The sequence below is a fragment of the Pomacea canaliculata genome, linkage group LG3, assembly GCF_003073045.1.
Source record: "Pomacea canaliculata isolate SZHN2017 linkage group LG3, ASM307304v1, whole genome shotgun sequence".
Lineage (NCBI taxonomy): Eukaryota > Metazoa > Mollusca > Gastropoda > Architaenioglossa > Ampullariidae > Pomacea > Pomacea canaliculata.
Window position 1 is genome coordinate 8,312,472 of NC_037592.1, and position 19,820 is coordinate 8,332,291.

General features: G+C 38.2%; 1 protein-coding gene across 1 annotated transcript; it reads left to right on the forward strand.

Moving 5' to 3' along the window:
- The first annotated feature begins 280 nt into the window (after window positions 1–280).
- Window positions 281–18,483, forward strand: LOC112558798 (xanthine dehydrogenase-like). The gene is given in 37 exon segments (XM_025229465.1): window positions 281–380; window positions 675–788; window positions 1,000–1,139; window positions 1,426–1,595; window positions 1,914–2,074; window positions 2,258–2,334; window positions 2,660–2,742; window positions 2,999–3,230; window positions 3,405–3,484; window positions 3,785–3,931; window positions 4,710–4,812; window positions 5,180–5,328; window positions 5,479–5,589; window positions 5,800–5,866; window positions 6,346–6,446; window positions 6,534–6,692; window positions 7,024–7,145; window positions 7,383–7,389; window positions 7,562–7,654; window positions 7,935–7,992; window positions 8,454–8,603; window positions 8,790–8,982; window positions 9,270–9,374; window positions 9,973–10,051; window positions 10,802–10,916; window positions 11,130–11,210; window positions 11,563–11,672; window positions 12,117–12,230; window positions 12,391–12,552; window positions 13,038–13,166; window positions 15,094–15,224; window positions 15,785–15,916; window positions 16,107–16,195; window positions 16,198–16,229; window positions 16,719–16,815; window positions 17,119–17,226; window positions 17,631–18,483. Coding segments are annotated over 36 exon segments (4,011 nt in total). The 5' UTR covers window positions 281–380; window positions 675–738; the 3' UTR covers window positions 17,705–18,483.
- Window positions 18,484–19,820: the final 1,337 nt, after the last annotated feature.

Below are 19,820 nucleotides of genomic sequence, written 5' to 3' on the forward strand. Positions count from 1 at the left end.
ACTTCAGTAAATAGATTGTTTATGTTTACGTAGTGCCAGCAACGAAACGCTGTAAATAAAGAGAAATGTTTGGCAAATTCTTAGTCAAACCAGCGAGTTAGTCGGACTGAGAACGCTAAGTTTGTTTGAAACATTTTTATGTCAAGATTTTGAAGGTCTGAACACACCCATTGCTGATTTTATCCTGTAATCTTAGTAGCAGTTTAGACCATATAAAACATGTGTCGTATTTCAAAATCTCTAATTTTGGATGACTATTCAGGACTACACCACCTGGCCTTATCATCCTATCCTTATCTTCGTCTATAACAGATGGTGAGGTATAGTCGACTGCTCGAAATCCTCTAAACTGAACCTCTGGCTATTCTTCAAAAATTTTGGTGGGTAATTTCTTCCTAACAGTAGCCAGACTTTGTTTTCAAACTGTATTCTGTCTCATGAAATTTATTTGTGTTCAGTAGTAACAGTCAGTATTTTGTTCCTTCTAACCCGTGTTTCCTTTTTTTCCTTGTGATTAATGATAACACTGGTCAACGTTGAAATTATTACTGACTTAAAAACTTAATAACCTCTAGTACCTTGGTGTGTTGAACCCGAATATGACATGAAATGTTTTATTGGCCTCGTTTTAAAGATATTTTATATAGTTTATTTTCTATTTTACATTTATCCAGTAGGACTCCATTTTAGGAGGGGTTCTAGTGAACTCTGTGACAAGTCTTTACAGAGTTAACAAGGATGCCTGTGTCTGTGGATGGACCTCTTCTGTGTCCAGCATGCGGCTCAAAGTAAGGAAATACATCCTGTGAAATATGCATTCTCTAGAAATAGAGTCTGAATTGCTCTGTGAGATACTCGTGGTAGATATAGTACTTGTGGTAGATGTAGTACTTGTGGTAGATGAAGGCAAACATTCACATCTTTTGAGTTAGTTTCAGTTTAGTCCTTGTTACTCTGGTGGCCAAAATAACTTTCTTGATGACTTTGCAACTATTTTAGGCAAGAGGTACCTCCAGGGTCAGCAGGTCAGGAGGAGTACGCGGGGACCTGCATCAGCTGCGGCTTCTACATGAAACTACGACTACAACAGGGAGCTAGCGACGGCGTCACCTTCACAGTGAATGGCATTCAGTGCACAGGTACTTGTTAGTCTATATAATGTGTTCTACAATTAGTGAACAACACAGGTAAGTTTACTGATAGATAACACAAAAAAGGCTAATGATAAACAAGTGTGGCTGTAGGTAAACAACACATAATGTTATTGATAAACAACACAGAAAAATATTAGTAAAAAGTAGTTACTTGTTGCCGTGCAGTTTCGTGTACCTTATGGTTTCTTGCTTATCAAATACTCTAGGGCTGACGTTTAGTATAATTCTAGGATTTACTTCTAATCTCGTATTTGTACTGAAATGTCGGCAGTGGGAGATGAGTTTAACCCCGCCACATCCCTCAACGAGTACCTGAGGAGGACAGGTGTGTCTCGGGGTACGAAGCAGCTGTGTATTGAAGGAGGGTGTGGGGTGTGTCTGGTGGCCGTGAAACTGTACGAGCCGGTCAGCGCCACGTCACAGGTGTACGCAGTCAACTCGGTGAGTCTGTGTTTGTTTGTTTGTTTGTTTGTTTGTTTGTTTGGTTGGTTGGTTGGTTGTTTGTTTGCTTGTTTGTTTGTTTGTTTGGTTGTTTGTTTGTTTCTTTGTTTGTTTGTTTGTTTGTTTGTTTGGATGGTTGGTTGGTTGTTTGGTTGGTTGGTTGGTTGGTTGGTTGGTTGGTTGTTGGTTGGTTGTTGGTTGGTTGGTTGGTTGGTTGGTTGGTTGGTTGGTTGGTTGGTTGGTTGGTTGGTAGGTAGGTTGTTTGTTATGTGTGTTCCATGGTTTAAATGAATGTTTTGGATTTTTTCTTTAAAATAGTGTCTAGTCCAACTGTACATGTGTGACGGGTGGGAGATAACGACCATCGAAGGACTGGGCAATGTCCGAACTGGCCTCCATGCAATACAAAAGCGTCTGACTAAGTACAATGGAGCTCAGTGTGGCTTCTGTAGCCCCGCCCAAGTAATGAATATGTATGGGTGAGTAATCATGCTAAGACTGTGACAAATAACTGCACAATTATGTACGTAATTGAAAACAGAGAGTCAAATGTCATACTTTTTGTTGTATTGCTGCGTACACTGGCGACGATTTCTTTCTAAAATACGTCTATCTAAAGACTTGTGCTTTTTATGTTTTACTAAAGCAAAATTTACTGTTAGTTTGCTTCAGAGAAACCCCACACCCACCATGCAGCAGGTTGAGGACGCCTATGATGTCTCTATTTGTCGCTGCACAGGTAAACCTCATCAAAGTTTGGATTAAGTTTTACCTGCTGACGTTAAAAGGGTATCCGTTGCCAAAAAATGTTTATATTTATAAAGCATTCTTTTATGATTTGCCTCAGAATACCCAAAACACACGGCATAAGGCGGAATAACAAACTGTCCATTCAATGTTTTTATTTCTGTTTCCGTAGTTCATTTAAGTACAGGACTCTAGGCAAAGGACCTTACGTATTGAAATCGCTGTTTGAACTAATGACTCGTTAAGGGAAGTATTGTTTGAAGGAAGACATTTAATTGAATACAAGCAGTCAAAGATTAAACTTCATTGATTTGCAGGCTACAGATCAATCTTGGACGCCATGAAGTCTTTTGCTACAGACGCTCCATCCAGCCTACAAGGAGGCATGATTGATATCGAGGTATTCAAAATCTTGTAGCAGATGTTGCTTTTCATCATATAACATTAGGATTTTGAACCACATATACATGAAAACGTTTAGTAGGTTAGTAATGAGGCTTTATTGCTATTATCATCACCAACAAGAATGTCATTAGTATGATTAAATTTTGCTAAAAGTGTTTTTACAACAGAAGTAGTGAGAAAGAAAGGTAACAGTGCGGTGTAGATATTTCAAATGGCAAAGAAGTGAGTCAAACATGAAGTAGCTTCTTCAGGATTTGAACCCCAAGATGTGCAAGCAGACGGGAAAAAGATGCGAGGGCAAGTGTGACAAGAAGTCTGACAAGAAGAGTTGTTCCAGTGATCGACAGCAAGACAGCGGTTCCCTGGGTAACGTGGGCGCCAGGGCTGTGTGGTTCAAACCCACCACACTGCAAGAACTTTACTCTCTGCTCCATCAGCACCGCACGGACAACTACCGCCTGTTCTTTGGCAACACTGGCTATGGTAAAGAAGATTTAATCAATTCATATTATGTTTCTCAAACCTACATAGAACATAACTTAATCAATGTTCATGGTCATATAAAAATCATCTAATAATGTTATTGAAATGATTTCCCTTTGTAATTAGACATTTTTCTTAAAATGGTAATTTGAATTTTTCACTTTGATATCTCAGGTGTGTACAAAGAGATCGGACCGTGGATGTATGACAAAATGATTGACATCAGAGGAATACGTGAGCTGTACAGGATTGAGGTGATATATGGTAGCTAGTAACTAATTTAATTACACTATAGACTAACTGGACGTCCATCACAAGAATCTGGATAAGACAATATGAAGTACAGGTGTCTTACTGGATATAAAAATTCAGTGACAACGACAAGAACGACGATCTAAGAGAAGAACACGTTGTTAGAATAAAAAAAAATATAGGATATTTTTCGGGTCATGACTTATTCCAGACAGATGTTTTTGACGCTGGCTGCTTCCTCTTGTAAATTATTAACAGTGTCAGTTGACCTTTGTGGTGATGTTGTTCATGTGACGTGGCAGTTCACTCCCTCGCTGGTGTGGGGCGCTAACCTGACGCTGACCAACATCCACGACCTGTGCGACAAGGCGCGCAGCAACGCATCACTGCCGTACGCCGCCGTCTTCGCGGAGCACATCAAGAAAGTGGCCAACAATGGCGTCAGGAACGTACGTGTCACGTGTTAGCCAGAGCTTGTTTACTGAGCTACAATATCCGTAAATGTGTGAATGTCAGAATGTTATTACGCTTCGACAAGACATTTCATGGACTAACATTCAAGAAAAATAGACAGCCGCTCAAAAACAGGAAAATTATTTATTTGGAGTAAGATTTTAGTTTGCGAAATAATTTATAAAAATGATAATCAGCATTGGATTAAAAAGAAGAAACATTGTAATAGCTTAAGACAGTGATGCCCAACTTTTTCGGCCTGGGGGCCATATACATTTCCGACATGCGAGTCACGGGCCGCTTCACCGCAAAAATACAAAAAAGAAAAAAAATAGAGCAGATACCACTTTTTATTAGAAAAAAGTTGTACTTACCATTAATTATGTAGTAATTAGGGATATTTGAAGTTGTTTTCCCGAAACCAACTTCTGAATGTCTGGCTGCATCGTAGAGCATTTGGCAAGTCGGAGCACTGAATCGAAATGTTCGTCTATCGAAAAACAGATTGAGAGACGCCACTACGTAGGGATAAATACTTCTTCTTCCCTTTTTTCGGTTTATTTTTTGTTTTGTTTTGTTTTTTTTTCAGATTTTTCTTTTATTACTAACATGCCGATTTCCTGCACTGTGGGCAGAAGTTTCGCGGGCCGGATATGGCCCGCGGGCCGTAGGTTGGGCATCCCTGCCTTAAGAGAACAATCAAATAACTGTTTTATTATTTCTTATAAATATATCAGTGACATTACAAAAACAATTATTGTCTCTTTCTATTAGCTGGCATCATGGGCAGGCAATCTGATGCTGAAACACAGACATCCAGAGTTCCTCTCTGACATCTACACCATGCTGGATGTTGTTGGTACCAGACTCCTGATTGGTACGTTTGTTATCTATCGAGTGGGGAAAAGATATTTCAATAGTTGAAATAGAGAACAAACATCGTTTATTTTTACAGTTATATTATCTGTTATTGTCATTGAACCATGTCAGATGGCCAAATGATTTTAAACTACTTGCGATGTTGTCTTAATCAAACATAAAAAATTGCAAATAATTAGATAATCATTTTTTATCAGTAATGTAAACGACAATATTTTCCGTCATACATTCATGTTCCAGATCATTCTTTCATCAATTTGTCTGAAAGGCTAGGTAAAAATATTTTATGCAGTAAAACCTTGATGGTGAAAATATTATGTCAGCATATTTATCAGTGTTTTCAAAGTTCTGTTGTTATGTTCCAGGCGACGATTTGGGAAACAAAAGCCAGTGTACACTGAAAGAATTTCTCAGCCTGGACATGCAGGGCAAAGTCATCGAGGCAGCCTTACTCCCAACCTACACCGACACCAACAACTACATCCGACTTTATCGTGTTTCACAGCGACTACAGGTAAACCTCGTCCTCTTTTATTTAAAATATATCTATGCATCTGATTTATTTTCTGCGAATCGTGCTCTACAATATTCTGCTTATTTTTAGGAAAAAAAGCTAAGGACTAGTATTATTTCCATGGTTTATTTTTTTACTCCTTGTTTACAGGCTGACCATGGTCACGTGATAGCAGGGTTCAACATGAAGATAGACAAGACCAACAACTGCACGGTGCTACAACGACCAACTATCGTGTTCCAGGGCATCAGTGGCACTCTGGTCGGTTTGAAACTTTTAAAATTTAAAATTCTTTTAGAATTAAAAATGTTTTAACCAAGGTGAAGGTTTAGACAGTAAACTAATGATTCTGTGAGTAGCTAGCTAGCTACACAAAATATTTCTTCTGGTTACATAAATTACACTTTTAATTGTTTCAAGATTTTCATCAGCGAGCATAAATGAATCATCTTGCATTTTTTTTGTCGATAGAACCGTGCTGAAAATACAGAGACCTTTCTAGAAGGGAAGCAGTTGGGTGATCCTCAAGTTCTCAAAGGTAAGTGAGAGCAATAAAGAATTATTGTTTACCCAGTAACCAACCAAAGGGACCAGAATAAAGCAACACTATAGTCATAGCTCAAATGTTCAGTGGAGCAGGTAACGGTTAGACTTTCACAGCTCACAGTAAAATGTGTATTTACATTTCTGATGACGTCATGTTTGTATACAACAGAGTGAAGTTTAGAAAAAAAAAATGCAGCAGAATATTGGACATACGAAGGAGTGTGTAGGTCAATTCTCACTATATTTTATGCCTCAAAGTGCTATGCATTCCAGTAACGACAACCATGCAATATTTCTGTCTGACGTCCCCGGAAGTGACGATAGTGCGACCTTTGACCTAGTTCGTACTTTCATGTACCAGCTCTTTTCGTCTCTTGCTCCTCGAAACAGAAACTGGTTTTGTCATGTTTCGCTTTAACGTTTAACTTTATTTTGTTTTAGCTTGACTCTAAAGGTATTTTTCTCTTGCAGACTGCTTTTCCATGCTGAGCATTGAGCTGACCCCTGCCAGTGACCCTCTACTGGCCAGTGCTGAGTATCGCCGAAGTGCTGCGATGTCATTCTTCTACAAGGTATGTCGCCATCTAATAACTACAGCATAACTTCTTTTGCAATTTTGAGCATTTATATGTATATTATATGAAACTTTCGGTCCCCAGTACGTGCTGGACGTGTGTGGAGACAAGGTGGCTCACAGGTATCAGAGTGGCGGCGCCAGTCTGGTGCGCCCAGTGTCGTCAGCAAGTCACTCGTACGACACTCGCAGGGAGGAGTGGCCCCTCAACGAGCCCATGACATCCGTTGACGCAGACTACCTGGTAATCAATGGCTTAAAATATATTAGTATGTAAAACAGCTAAAAATCATACGAAGAATGCTTTTATTATTTTAAATTTACTGTAAATATTTTCGTACAGTTTTTGATTGAACATGTTCTGGACGTCAGTTGAATTCACAGTTGTCCATAAAGGTAAATTCAACCCTTTGCTGCCCCAATCTAATCAGTCTCAATTCTGTGACATTTCAAGAACTAATTTAAATTCCTACCTCCTGTCCTCCTCATTAGTTTCTGAACATAACTGTTTCTATTCGCCATGTAAATGCCGGCTTCTACAACACAAGTATCGCACCATCAAACAATGCTCGCAGGTTTCTGGAATGGTTCGATACCTTGATGACATCCCGCAGGAGAAAAACGAGCTGCACGCTGCCCTTGTTATCAGCAAAGAGGGAACGCTGACATCGCCTCCATTGACGCCCAGGTGGCGCTGGTAAGTTGATGTCGAGAGAATAACGATGCTTACAACTGATTAAAGTTTTTTGGTTATTTGCTGACATCGACATCGACATTCTATGCCTTGTTTACAAATTATGTCCCTGCTATGTGTAATAAATTAAAGCATGTAATTTTATGTTTATTGAAAAAGAGGAATAACAGATTGTTATTAAAACTGTTGAACTATTGCCATCATTGGATCAATGGAGTTAAATAGAAATTTGCTGTTTAGTGTTTACGTGAACATGAAATTTATTTAAATACACGAACTTACTTTTGTACAGAAAGTAATCAAAGTGCAAAATATTTAGTTTCTTTTAGACTTAATTCTTCAAAAAAAAATTTGAAAAATTAAAACATCCACTTTATTGATGAGATGATGTGTTATGGTGCTTTACCGTATTTTTTCAGACTTTACCAGGGGTGTACAAGTTTATCCAAGCATCTGATTTTCCAGCCGGCGGAAAAAATAATTTCAACCTGTTTGGTCAAACGCCAGAGGAGGTATAAACACTAAACTCTTCTATATCTCTAGATAAGAAAAAAGAAAAAAAAACTGTCAGTAAAAAACAAGAATATTATTATTAACCACAACTAAGATAGCAACAGAAACTAGATTAGCATTATTAACGACAGAATTAGCAATAAATTATTCAAATAATATTCAAGTAGCCAGTAGCTTTTTCTGGATTTCTTTATTCTAAAACATTGTTTCTGAATTTATGTTATAAAAGCAGTGGGTTGCGAAGCTTGATATATAAATATAAACCCCTTTCTGTGTTAGATTCTCTCAAGTGGTCGCGTGGAGTATGCCGGCCAACCCATTGGCATCATTGTTGCAGGTACCGGTAGATACAATAAAACTTTAGCAATCAACAAGAACATCTACTGCCAAGATTTATAGGTTCTAATATCTCATGCGCTAGCAATATACAACCTAAGTGCATCCATATGCATGGTCACTACAGTGAGTAAAGTTCTTACCATATATATATATCAACAGTAGGTACATTGGTATACTGCATTAGGTCATCTCATACTAACACAGCATCACAGTAAGTAGAATTGAGCAAGTGAAACGATTGGCATTTATCTAAAGCATAAAACAAATATAAAGTGTATATGACTCGTAAGTACTTAATTAGTAATCAGAAATTGCAATAAATTATATGGTCTATAAAGAACATGGACGTTTCAGTCTGTTTCTGCCAATAAATCGACTAAGATGGGGTAGGAGACCATTACACTATCTATGCATAACTTTTAAGGGACATTTCACAAGCCTTACATCCACTTTCTGTAGACGATCCTCAGATGGCAAGTACAGCTGCCTCCATGGTCAATGTGACCTACAAGAATGTCCAGCCTCCGTTGGTGAACCTCAGGACGGCCATCAGCCAGAAGTCGTTCTTTCCCCATCAGAGGGATCCTGTCATCAGAGGTGACCCAGACTGTAAGTCTTGAAACTCCTGCATTTTACACATTTATTTTCATAACCTTTGCGTTAGTTCACAAAATTGCTGCTAAGCAAATATGAAGTGACTAAACAGATAAATTCTCGAACAAATTTGCATAGCTAAGTTTTATTTATTGAATACTATTATATGACATCACTATATCGGCAATCTGTGTTTCCCAGTGGCCATAGCCCAGTCCCCCCGTCGCCTGACTGGGTCTATAGAGGTAGGAGACCAGTACCACTTCTACCTGGAGTCACAGAGCAGCAGGTGTGTCCCCAACGACACGGGGGGCATGGACGTGCGGGCGACAACCCAGTGGGTGGACGGTACAGCAAAGGTTGTGGCAGAGGCCCTCAACATCCCAGTCAGCAGGTTAGGGATTATTTTTTTAAATATGCCATCTTTACTCATCGTTGTCAAGGTGCACAGGTGAATTCTCCTTTATAATATTTTAATAAGTAATATTCTCCTCAAGGGAAGCAAGTGTTGATGGATCGAGAAACGGGGAAATTTCATCTCTGATTTTTGGAGAGTCTAGACACCTACTATTCGTAGGTTTCGATAAAATGATGTAAGGTATCTCAATAAGTAAAAGAGAAGAAAAAGTAGAGCTCTGAATTTCAAACAATTAAAAGTCATCACCCCTGTTTCAATTTTAGAGTAAACATGGAAGTCGAACGCATAGGAGGCGCTTTCGGAGGGAGGATCACTCGCAATGGAATGGTCTCTGGAGCATGCGCCTTGGCTGCCTACATCATGCAAAGGTAAATAAGGAGATGACACTACTGATATAAAGACTAGCTTCAACAAAAAAATTAAAATCCTTATAGAGAGCATCATTTCGATGAGTATCCTTTTCTTATTGTGTTTAATCCTTACTTTACCGAGAAAACCCGTAGTTTAATTAAAATGCCAAAAGGACTAGTAGGGAGCAAAATCTTTTTTAATGATTAGGTAAAGCTTAGCATTGTCTTATTTTCGCAAGTCTGGGTAATACTCCTCTTATGATGATGACGAAAAGGAGAAAGAGGAGGAGGACATCGTCGTCGTCATTATCTTCGCATAGAAAGAGACCAACAAAATAAATGTCAGATAAGCGCATCGATAGCATAGGAAGATACGAGCCAATGAAAAAGCTGGAAACTTTTGTTAATTAGGCTTGATTTTAGTTTCTTTCTTTTTTTTCTTTTTAGTTTTAGTTTCTGGTGATTGAGTGTACGTTTTATGTAGTGTTTTTCATAGACTGGCTTCTTCTTTATTTGTTGCTATAGCAACATACTTAAGTCTTTCACACTTTTCACCCACGACCAACGCTTGTTTTAACAGTTTAGTGGTAATAATTTTTTTTTCTCTTTCTCCCAGGCCAGTGCGCTTGGTGATGGACCTGCACACAAATATGAAGTCGCTTGGAAAACGTCTCCCGTGTGTTGGCGAGTACGAGGTGAGGCGTGTTCACTGCAGCTTCCTGTGTTCTCTGCTTTCTCGTCTTTAGAACATTTTTACTTTAATTTCTGAACGTCGCTTAAACCACAATATCTACCCAATACATCATCTGTAGACAAAAAATCATTCAAGAGAGTGTAAAACATGTTAATAAAAGGAATTTTTATTAAAAGAAATATTAAAATAGACAATTAAGGTCACACCGAAAATCTTGAACTTTGTTTAAGAATTCCATTGCTGGTTGGACGTTCATTTAAATGCATTTACGGGTCGACCATTAATTTTAAAGTCAGGCAGCAATTGCTAGACTAGTTTGACCACGTGACTCGACACGACACCTTGTCGAAGTCTGTCCTTCAAGGAAGACTGTCTTTGGAGGATTGTGGACGCCACGGTGGCCAGAACATGAAGAAGTGGACTGGTCGTCCTATACAGGACCTGTTTACTATTGTCCAGAATAGATATGAGTGGCGGCTCCCTCCCCACCCTCCACCCCGTACTCCCCAGTCAGACGACGACTGACAAAATTGTGATATTGCCGCTAGAGTGTAATTATTTTATCATGCATTCATTTCATAATATTCATCATGAACAGCGCAGCTTTAATAATATGTACATCTATATTAGTGTTACTAATTTCCTAGTGGTGGCCAAAGGTGCTTTTATGGTGATGATAGTTGTGATGAGGATCATTTGCATCAGCATCTACTCACATCTTTGGACTCTTATCTTCTTTTGCACCTGCCAGGTGGGATTTACCGAGGAAGGAAAGATGAACGGAATCAAATTCACTTACTACTTAGACTGCGGTCACAATGATGCTGAATCAGGAGCATTTTATGTTCCCACGTACATCGACAATGGTAATCTGATTTCCTCTGAGCACTTCAGTCAGGCAGACTGCAAACACTACTAACAAGAGTAGTTTAGGAGTGAATGGTTGTAAGAAGCGAAAGGTGTGTTCTCTACTTTAAGAGCTTTAAGTTCTTATACCTTTGCATGATATGTAAGATGTAACATACTTCTTTCTTCACAAATAATCTGCATTATTTTACAGATCTTTCTTCTTTTTTTAGTGTACTATATTCCAAACTGGAATCTTACAACAGTCTCTGTGAAAACAAATAAACCAACCAACACCGCCTGCCGTGCTCCAGGTAGGAATATTTAACTTTCTACACCTTCTAATTCTATTCAACTGTTAAATTTAATTTCAGTTCTGTTTTAATCAAAGCTTGGAAAACTATGTACTTATGTATTCAGGAAAATTATATTATGACAATGGGATTTTACGATAATTGACTCACACGACCGTGCAGTTCTTTGACTGGGAGAACAGTGAACCATTTTAAGTGTAGATAGATTGTAAGAGCTATAACCACTTCGCAGCTTAAAATAATATAAGAGTAATATAGGTTCAGCATGAAATATTACTTAAATTAAAACGACATATTTATTTTTGGTATTGTTTTTGGTATGCTCGCGTTCCGAACCCTCCTGCCAACTAAGATGCCCTGCCGTCTGAGTTCATGATCGAGACTGTGATGGAGCATATTGCGAAATCCCTCAACAAGGACCCCACGGAAATTCGAAAACTTAATTTCTACCAAAAAGGGCAGGTAATTGGATTCATCCTTCTATTGTTAAACCAAACAGCAGATCATGTGAGTCTATAGAAGAATGTATAAAAGCGCTACAGGCCGGAAAATATCTTGAGAATGGAAGAGCAAATAGTTTGCTTTAGCTGAGATTTTCTCAATCATTAATAAAAATCACCTCTTTGATTTTAATGTCCTACTCACCTAGATTCCCTCGCTTTAATACAAGAAAACGCATTTTTAACACTGCACAAAGCCTTATGCAAGTAGCAGACACATTGAGGCGTAGCCTGAAAAGCCCAAATATTTTCTCATTTCTTGTTAAATAATGATAGTTGATATAATTAAACTAATCCCATTCATCACATATAGCCGCAAATAAGTTCTCTCGAAAATTTTGAATGTCCCCAAGAATTAAAATATGCCTTTTAAAGAAAATGCTCACGAATCCTTTGTCCATACCAGTTTGCTCTGAACGGCACAAGGCTGGACTACTGCAACATCGGGGACATTGTTTCCCAGATAGAAACATCTTCTGACTTTGAAGCCCGAAAACGTCACGTGGCCGAGTTTAATCAGGTAATAGGCAGAAAAATAAAACAACAATTTTTCTTACTATTTATATTTAGGTATTATTTATTTATAGGATGATCGGTTGATGTAATTCGATCTAAGGTGTTGGAGGTCTGTGTGACAGTTCCTGTGGATTTTTACACACTCGGTTGAATACGTGTTTCAGGCAAACCGTTGGAGAAAGCGTGGCCTTTCCCTGGTCCCCACAAGGTATGGGATGGCCTGGACAATGGGAAAGTACAGCGTGTTTGTGGCCATCTTCCACTCAGATGGCTCCATCGCAATCGAACATGGCGGCATCGACATGGGACAGGGAATAAATACAAAGGCAAGTAAACCGTTTATCTTCTGTACAATATTTGATAGAGTGGCATCTCAACACGAAGACATTGACCTGCAAGAGGAAAAGTAAATAACAAACAGTCTTGTGACTTTCCTAATGATGGACCAATCCAACATCAATGTTTGCTCAATAAAACAGTTTTTATTTTGTTTGTGACACAAGACTTGAGACTGGATTGTGCTTAGTTATTTAGAGGAGCTGCATATATACACACATATATGTATATACAGTAGATATTTACCCATAATTGCAATCCATGAAAAGGGATTGGGCTTCATAGAATTCGCTGAGATGATACCTACAGCACTGCATGTCCTGTATCATTTGCCGACTCGCTTTCTCTCCGGGGTCCGTGTGAGTAGTATAACTACAGAATGTAAGAAGCCATATTAGGACACCTTTTAGTATTATTTCCTCATACTATAAGCCATTTCCATGGGGTTCTGACTTTTGTACATATTTGTCAATAGGTGGCGCAGGTGTGCGCCTACGAGCTGGGTGTACCCATGTCGCTGATCCAGGTCAAAAACAATTCTTCTACCGTCAACGCCAACTCTGTCGTCACCGCAGGCTCCATGGGCAGTGAGCTGTGCAGCATGGTCAGTTCTTGTAGTCTGATTTGTCCTTTCTTTTGGACAGAAATATTGTTCTTCTATGGTTTATATTCAGAGAAAAATACAATTTATCAACTGTTTAAATTCCAAGTCGTGACTCAAAAAACAAACAGTTAAAGACCAACTCTCGGTTCATCATTACGTCAAACCATGAACGTAGATCCCCTGGACAGCTTGCAGACGATTTTTTTCACTTAACTGCTAGAACGAGGCTCGGGACCTCAGAACTTCCGGTTAAGCCTACCATGGTTTAGCGAAGGACTTTAATGGCTATGTCAGCAAAGTCTGCTAGAGTAACATCAATAAAGAAACACACAAAAGGCGGTTGATACTGCTGCTGGTAGAATGTAACTGCAAGTATCAAATCGTTCGGTGTAAATTTTTTTCCGCTTCCGCGAGCAGGAATATCGACAGATCAAGACAAGTGGCGAGCGGCTCTCATTCATGCTACAGGCCGCTAGATCAGACACAAGTTTCAATCTATTGAGAGCCAAGATTTGTTCAAGGCACTTGGAAGAAGAATGCATTAAAAAAGGCACTGATCTTATTTACCTCTTGCTCTTCTTTATCCTGTTCATGTTATAGTTCGCGACTACAAGGCGACAATTTTCACAGAGCCAAGGATTTGCCCATTAAAAAAAAAAATTTAGTTATTAAAAATCGCGTCATTCATTAAATTACTTGAAAGTGTATTGATTAAATATCTTCATATTGTTTTAAAAGCTCGCTGTAGATGAATAGGCGTAGAACAACGAAATACCCGATTTTATATAAAAGCGAGAGACCGAGGTAAAGCATATATATGCGAACACTTCATGATTGTAGATCTAGAAGTTTAAATACGATTCATATATTATTTATTATTTCATACGAAAGATTTCCGACTAGTGAAGCCAAATACTTTTGTGTTCTAAATAAGATAACAAGTTTGGTTAAAAGTGCAAACAAGCATATACATTACGGTAATTATATTGTTGATATCAAACGTCTCATTAAATTCATTTTCGCGCTGCTATTCCGGAAGTACGACCGGCCAGAGGCTCGCCGAGACTGACCGCGGATCACTTCGCAAGAGGCCGACAGTGAGTCTCGGCGTACAGACATCAGTCCACCTATCTACGTCCATGGTCAAACTAACAAACAAACATGAAGTCCACCCAGAAGTAAGCTAGCTCGTGTGTATGTATTTCACAAGGGCGGAGATTTGTAGCGGAAATATATACACCCAAAATGCTGAAGATTCTGTAAACATTCTGTAAAAGAACTTTCTAGAATAAAAAGCATGATCAAATCTTGCTTTTCGAGTACTACACAAGTAAAAATATGTTTGTTTTTCTAAGGAAACAAACCCTAAAGGCGTTGATGGTTTAATTTTATAAAGGGAATGAGTTAACGTACGGCCACAGGGAGCATGCTATGTTAATGTAGTTCATAAATGTGAGTCTAGGGGGAAGGTTACTTGCAAAGTGTTGTTTAGCTTAGCTGATGAGTCTGCCGGAATCTCTACATAGTGTGAATAGACATCAACCTCGAAGCTTGGTGGCCGACTTGATTTTACCACCTGTGAACGAATGGGATATGAATGTGAATAAAATGACGTTGAGAAACAGGTGGACGTGTGGACAGGTGTAAATGTGCTTAGGTCACCTTAGTGCATCTTTGTCTGACTGAAGCGTGACGTCACGTCTCTTCTCTCGTTCTTCAATGTTGGCTGAGGATCACTGAGAGTTGCAGAGTATTGCTGAGGATTTTTATTTGATAGCAACCAACAATCTATTTACCTTTGTTGATTTATTTTGTTCACCATAATTATCCAGTAATTTTTGTTATTTATTTATTTTTTTTTTTTTTTTATTTTTTTATTTTTTTTTTTTTGATCACGTACAGTTATCCACTTCTTGTTTCACCACAGGGAGTTATCCAGTGTTGTCAGAGACTGAAGGCGAACATGGCGCCAGTTCGGATGAGGATGCCGACAGCGCCATGGAAGGACATTGTTAGCGAGTGTTACCGCAGCGGAATCGACCTTTCAGCCCACGCCTAGTAAATACAATAGACATATATAATTCGATATCACCAAGATTCGCTGACCTGAGCTACTACGTGGACACACAATAATTCTTATTAATCTTATTGCTTTTGAGATCAACGTTAATTATTAATAGGCTGTGTTTTTTCTTTATTTACTTTATTTATTTAGTGTTTTTTGTAAGGCACTCTGAGCCTGCCTTTTATGGTGGTGTAAAGTGACCTGTATAAATCAACTTTATGTTTTTAATTACTGGCGGGCAACGGAACTCTCCAATATAGCAGAGTAATTTTCTTCTGCTTTCCTAGTGGTCGGTGAGAATGTCAATGTTTAAAAGACTTATATCTTGAAAATTAAGCATAACTATGTACTCATATTTTCAGAATTATTTTTTTTAAACGAACTTGATTACAAAGAAAAACTGTTGCAATCGTGTTGTCCGATAGATTGCTGCGAGAATTATTACCTGCGTAATGTGAGCTACGTAAACCAAACCACAATGCAAGTGTCTTGAATTATACTGTTAGGTGTGAAAAAAGGTATTTGGAAACTTTCCCGTCTTTCTGTGCTGCAGCACCAACCCCGTCAGCCAGTTCCCCAACCAGTACAGTGTGTACGGAGCTGCCGTGGCGGAGGCGGAGGTGGACATCCTCACCGGCCAGTCACAGATCAACCGCGTGGACATCTTGTACGACTGCGGCGAAAGGTCAGAACCCTCTACTTACAATATTTTGTTTGTAATCTAAGAGCGCATTAGCATCATTATTTAAAGCAGCACCATAGAAATGGAGATATTTAATTATCTAGAACATGTAGCTGAGAAAAATTGAACACAGATGTTAATTTTGCAGACATACTGCAGAGTGAGCTAACAAATGTTTAATGTGCTTTAATAGTTTGAATCCAGAAATAGACATCGGTCAAGTGGAGGGTGGATTTATGATGGGTCTGGGATGTCACCTGCTGGAGGACAGCAAATTTGATCCAGAACTGGAGTTCTTCTCACGGATGGAACTTGGGTGCGTGTTAAACAATTTTTTTTTAAAAGTTACATCTGGAAAATTGGAAATTATACTTAAAAATATTAAAAGCTAATTCTTAAGCTTAAAATTAATATATAAACATAAGGTCAAGAGCATAAAGCAATAACTGATTCACAACTTAAAGATTTGTTGCTGTTTTCAAGAGAGAGAAACAAGCAGGCAGGCAAGTACATGCAAAAATGTGCACACGCATACATAAAATTATCTAACATACACACTCTCCCACCTAATCATTTACACACATACATAGATATTCATATATGCCAGTGCACACAGCTTGTCACCTGTGTCTAGTCTTAGCAGCATCTTGATTCCTGATTCATTTCCTAACCTTGCAACATGTGAAAAACAAAAATGCATCTGGTACAAATAATTCTAAGTATCGCAGATATAAAAGAAAGTGTAAAACGATCAGAAGTTAACATGTTTTGATACTGAGTGTTACTAATGTGCTGATCGTTGCAGGAGTACAAGCCACCCTTACCTAAAGACCTGCCGATAGATTTCCGGGTGAACTTGTTGAGAAACGCACCCAATCCTGTCGGGGTACTTCGGTCCAAAGGTGGGCAATATAGCCTCTAGAGGATTCTTTCTGTCTGTCAGACAACAGATTTTAAGCATGAGAAAGAAAGTCAATCTCACGGAAAATGTAAATGTCATAAAGGAAAGATGAAATTTATTTATTTGGGATTTATCCGACATGATAGGCTCACCATGTCTGTGTAAGGAGTCCATTGTCTTTATACAACGTTACACATTTATTACTTGCTTTCCAATAAATGTTGCTGCTGGTCAGATTTTTATTTTGAAACAGCCTACATTCCTACCTAGCTCCTACCATTCTTACCAAACGATTCCCTTGCAGCCACCGGCGAGCCTCCGGTTGCCATGAGCAGCTCCGCCCTCTTCGCCATCAAGCACTGTGTGGAGGCTGCACGTGCAGAGATAGGTCACGACACGTACTTCCCACTGAGTAGGTCATAGGTCATAGGTCACAGCTAAAACTCTTTGCTAACCTCTCCACTTGACTTTCTTTAACCTCTGTGATTAATATATGTGAAATAAGAAACAGTAACAAGTTAAGTATTAAACTGTAGACAAATATTCTCATGTAGTTTATTCTAGTGTTAACGTAGATTTGTAAAAATATTTTCAGATAGGGGTACTACAGTGAATTTAGGAAAATATCTCCCCGTAGCCTATATTATATGTTCTACTGTGATTTGTGTTCTTATGAATACTACACTACAGGTACTACATTGTTTTGTAACAAAACTAACACCAAGCATGAAAAAAATGCTCCGTCTGTGAATTGAATTTTTTTTTTTACATTTTGACTCCAAACACTGTGACTAATGATATTTACTGACCTTTCAGATTCACCTGCACTGGTGCAGCATGTCCAGACAGCCTGCCAGGTGAACCCTACTCAGTTCACTTTTGGAAACTGATCGTCTGTCCACGAACTGTGTTATACCAAAGGAACTGATGAAGAGTGAATACAACTGCTGATTAGCCAAGACTGTGCCAAGATTGCTGCCAAAATTGTTTCTAAACTTTACTAAAAATAGTTTCAATGATTTTATCAAGATTCTTTTAAAAGGTGTATGGTGTACTTGTTTTCTTAGGGCTTCATAACCCATTTTTTTAATCAAGCACAATATAAATATATGTTCATAACCCATTTTATTACAGTACCATGCTAAGCGCGATATATTCGCCATGAACATTTTACTAACACATCAGCACAAAGCCAGTCTGCAAGTCTGGAAACTCCATGGCTTCGAATATCACCGATGAAAGCACAGACAACAAACATCACGTTTTATAACTTCTGGTGAACAGGCAACATTAACTTGATTGTGTATCTTCAACTCCATTAAAACAAAAAGTGTTTACATGAAACAACTCTGACTTTAACATTGATATCGATGTAAATACATTCGTAGGAGGATTTATTTTCTTGGAATTCGCGTGGAAGTGGGAAAATGCGCTCAATAGATGATGATGATGATGACGATGATTTTTCTTCTTCTTCTTTATTATTATTATTATTATTATTATTATTATTATTATTATTATTATTATTATTATTATTATTATTGATTAAATCTTACTACGTGAAAATAGTTGTAAAACGCATGAAGCTGCTGTTACGATGCGCATTTTATTTTCTTGTTTGTTATTTCTAACAATTTTGTTTTGTCACATAAAGGCTTATAAGCAGAAAGCAAGTCTTTGCTTGAATACTGTATCTTGTTATGGACATATATAGCACAAAGAAATCCAAAGCAATGCCAATGAATTAAAAATCCCCAAATAATATCGTTAAGGACTTACAGGCAAATATTCTCTTTCCCATAATGTTATTCTAAGCACAGAAATACAGAATGTGGAAACGTCTTAACAAATATGGGTTGCAGACTATAGCAGCTATGGTGTTCACAGAAAGTTAGCTGACGGGATTAATTATCACTGTAAATATATAAGTATATATTTCGGTGATATTTTATGGCGAAGATGCACGCAAAATATTTCAGTAAGGTTTTTTTAATCACACAAGGATTTGTCAAGAAAACAGGAATTGACGAAAGGGTAGAATATACAAATATACCGTCGGTTGTATGAGATGAATCCAAAGACAAAAAAATCCTCGAATAAGGAAATGCAATGCTGGAAATTAATAATTTCTCAAATGAAAAAAATAGCAGGAGTCTCTCGTAGACAAACGCTCATTTGAGATGTGTTTATATTTCATTAATAAAAATGCACACGAAAAAAAGTAAACTACATGCGCTCACTAAGTAACAGAGAACCAATAATAGTACAACGTAGACTGCAATGACCCTATGTACTCATATCTGGGGAATTATTTTAAAATGAACCCAACCCGATCATAAAGAAAACGAATGTTGCACTCAAGCTTTATGGGTCAAGTGGGTACACATTTCATCAGTGAGTAAAACTCTTATCAAGACATTATTTCATCAACTCTGGATTAAGTCCCCTGTTCAATGTTAGAGACAGACAGCTCTAAACATCACCATGCACAAAATAGATCGACATGGTCAGGTTACTTTTGTACATAGATACATTTAATTAACATACGATCCCCGCTGTACTCTTTAGAAAATAAGAGAAAGTCCGGGGTCTGGCTGACATAAACATATCCATGTACAATCATGACGTCAGTGATGTTGACCTCGGTCTGTTCATGGCGATATTTGTAGGCGTGTATCTCAAAAACTGAATAAGAGTAGTCATCCCGATTTGGTGAAATAGTATCTGACAGTGAGCATTGTACAGTTATTTATAAATAAATGTGCACCTCACTGTCTATGTCAGACATTTCGTGCCCTGAACATACTTTGTCCTCGTTATTGTTAGTACATCTCTTGCTTAATACTGTGCCACAGACCATGGTCCTAAAGATGACGTTTGTCAGAAGGGAAGATAAGAAACGAAATGTAGGGGCAGTTCACTTTGAGGTTATTGTATAATCGAAAGAAAATCACATGGAACTCACATCGAAATCATTTCATGGAGAGTCTCACCTCAAAGGATGTC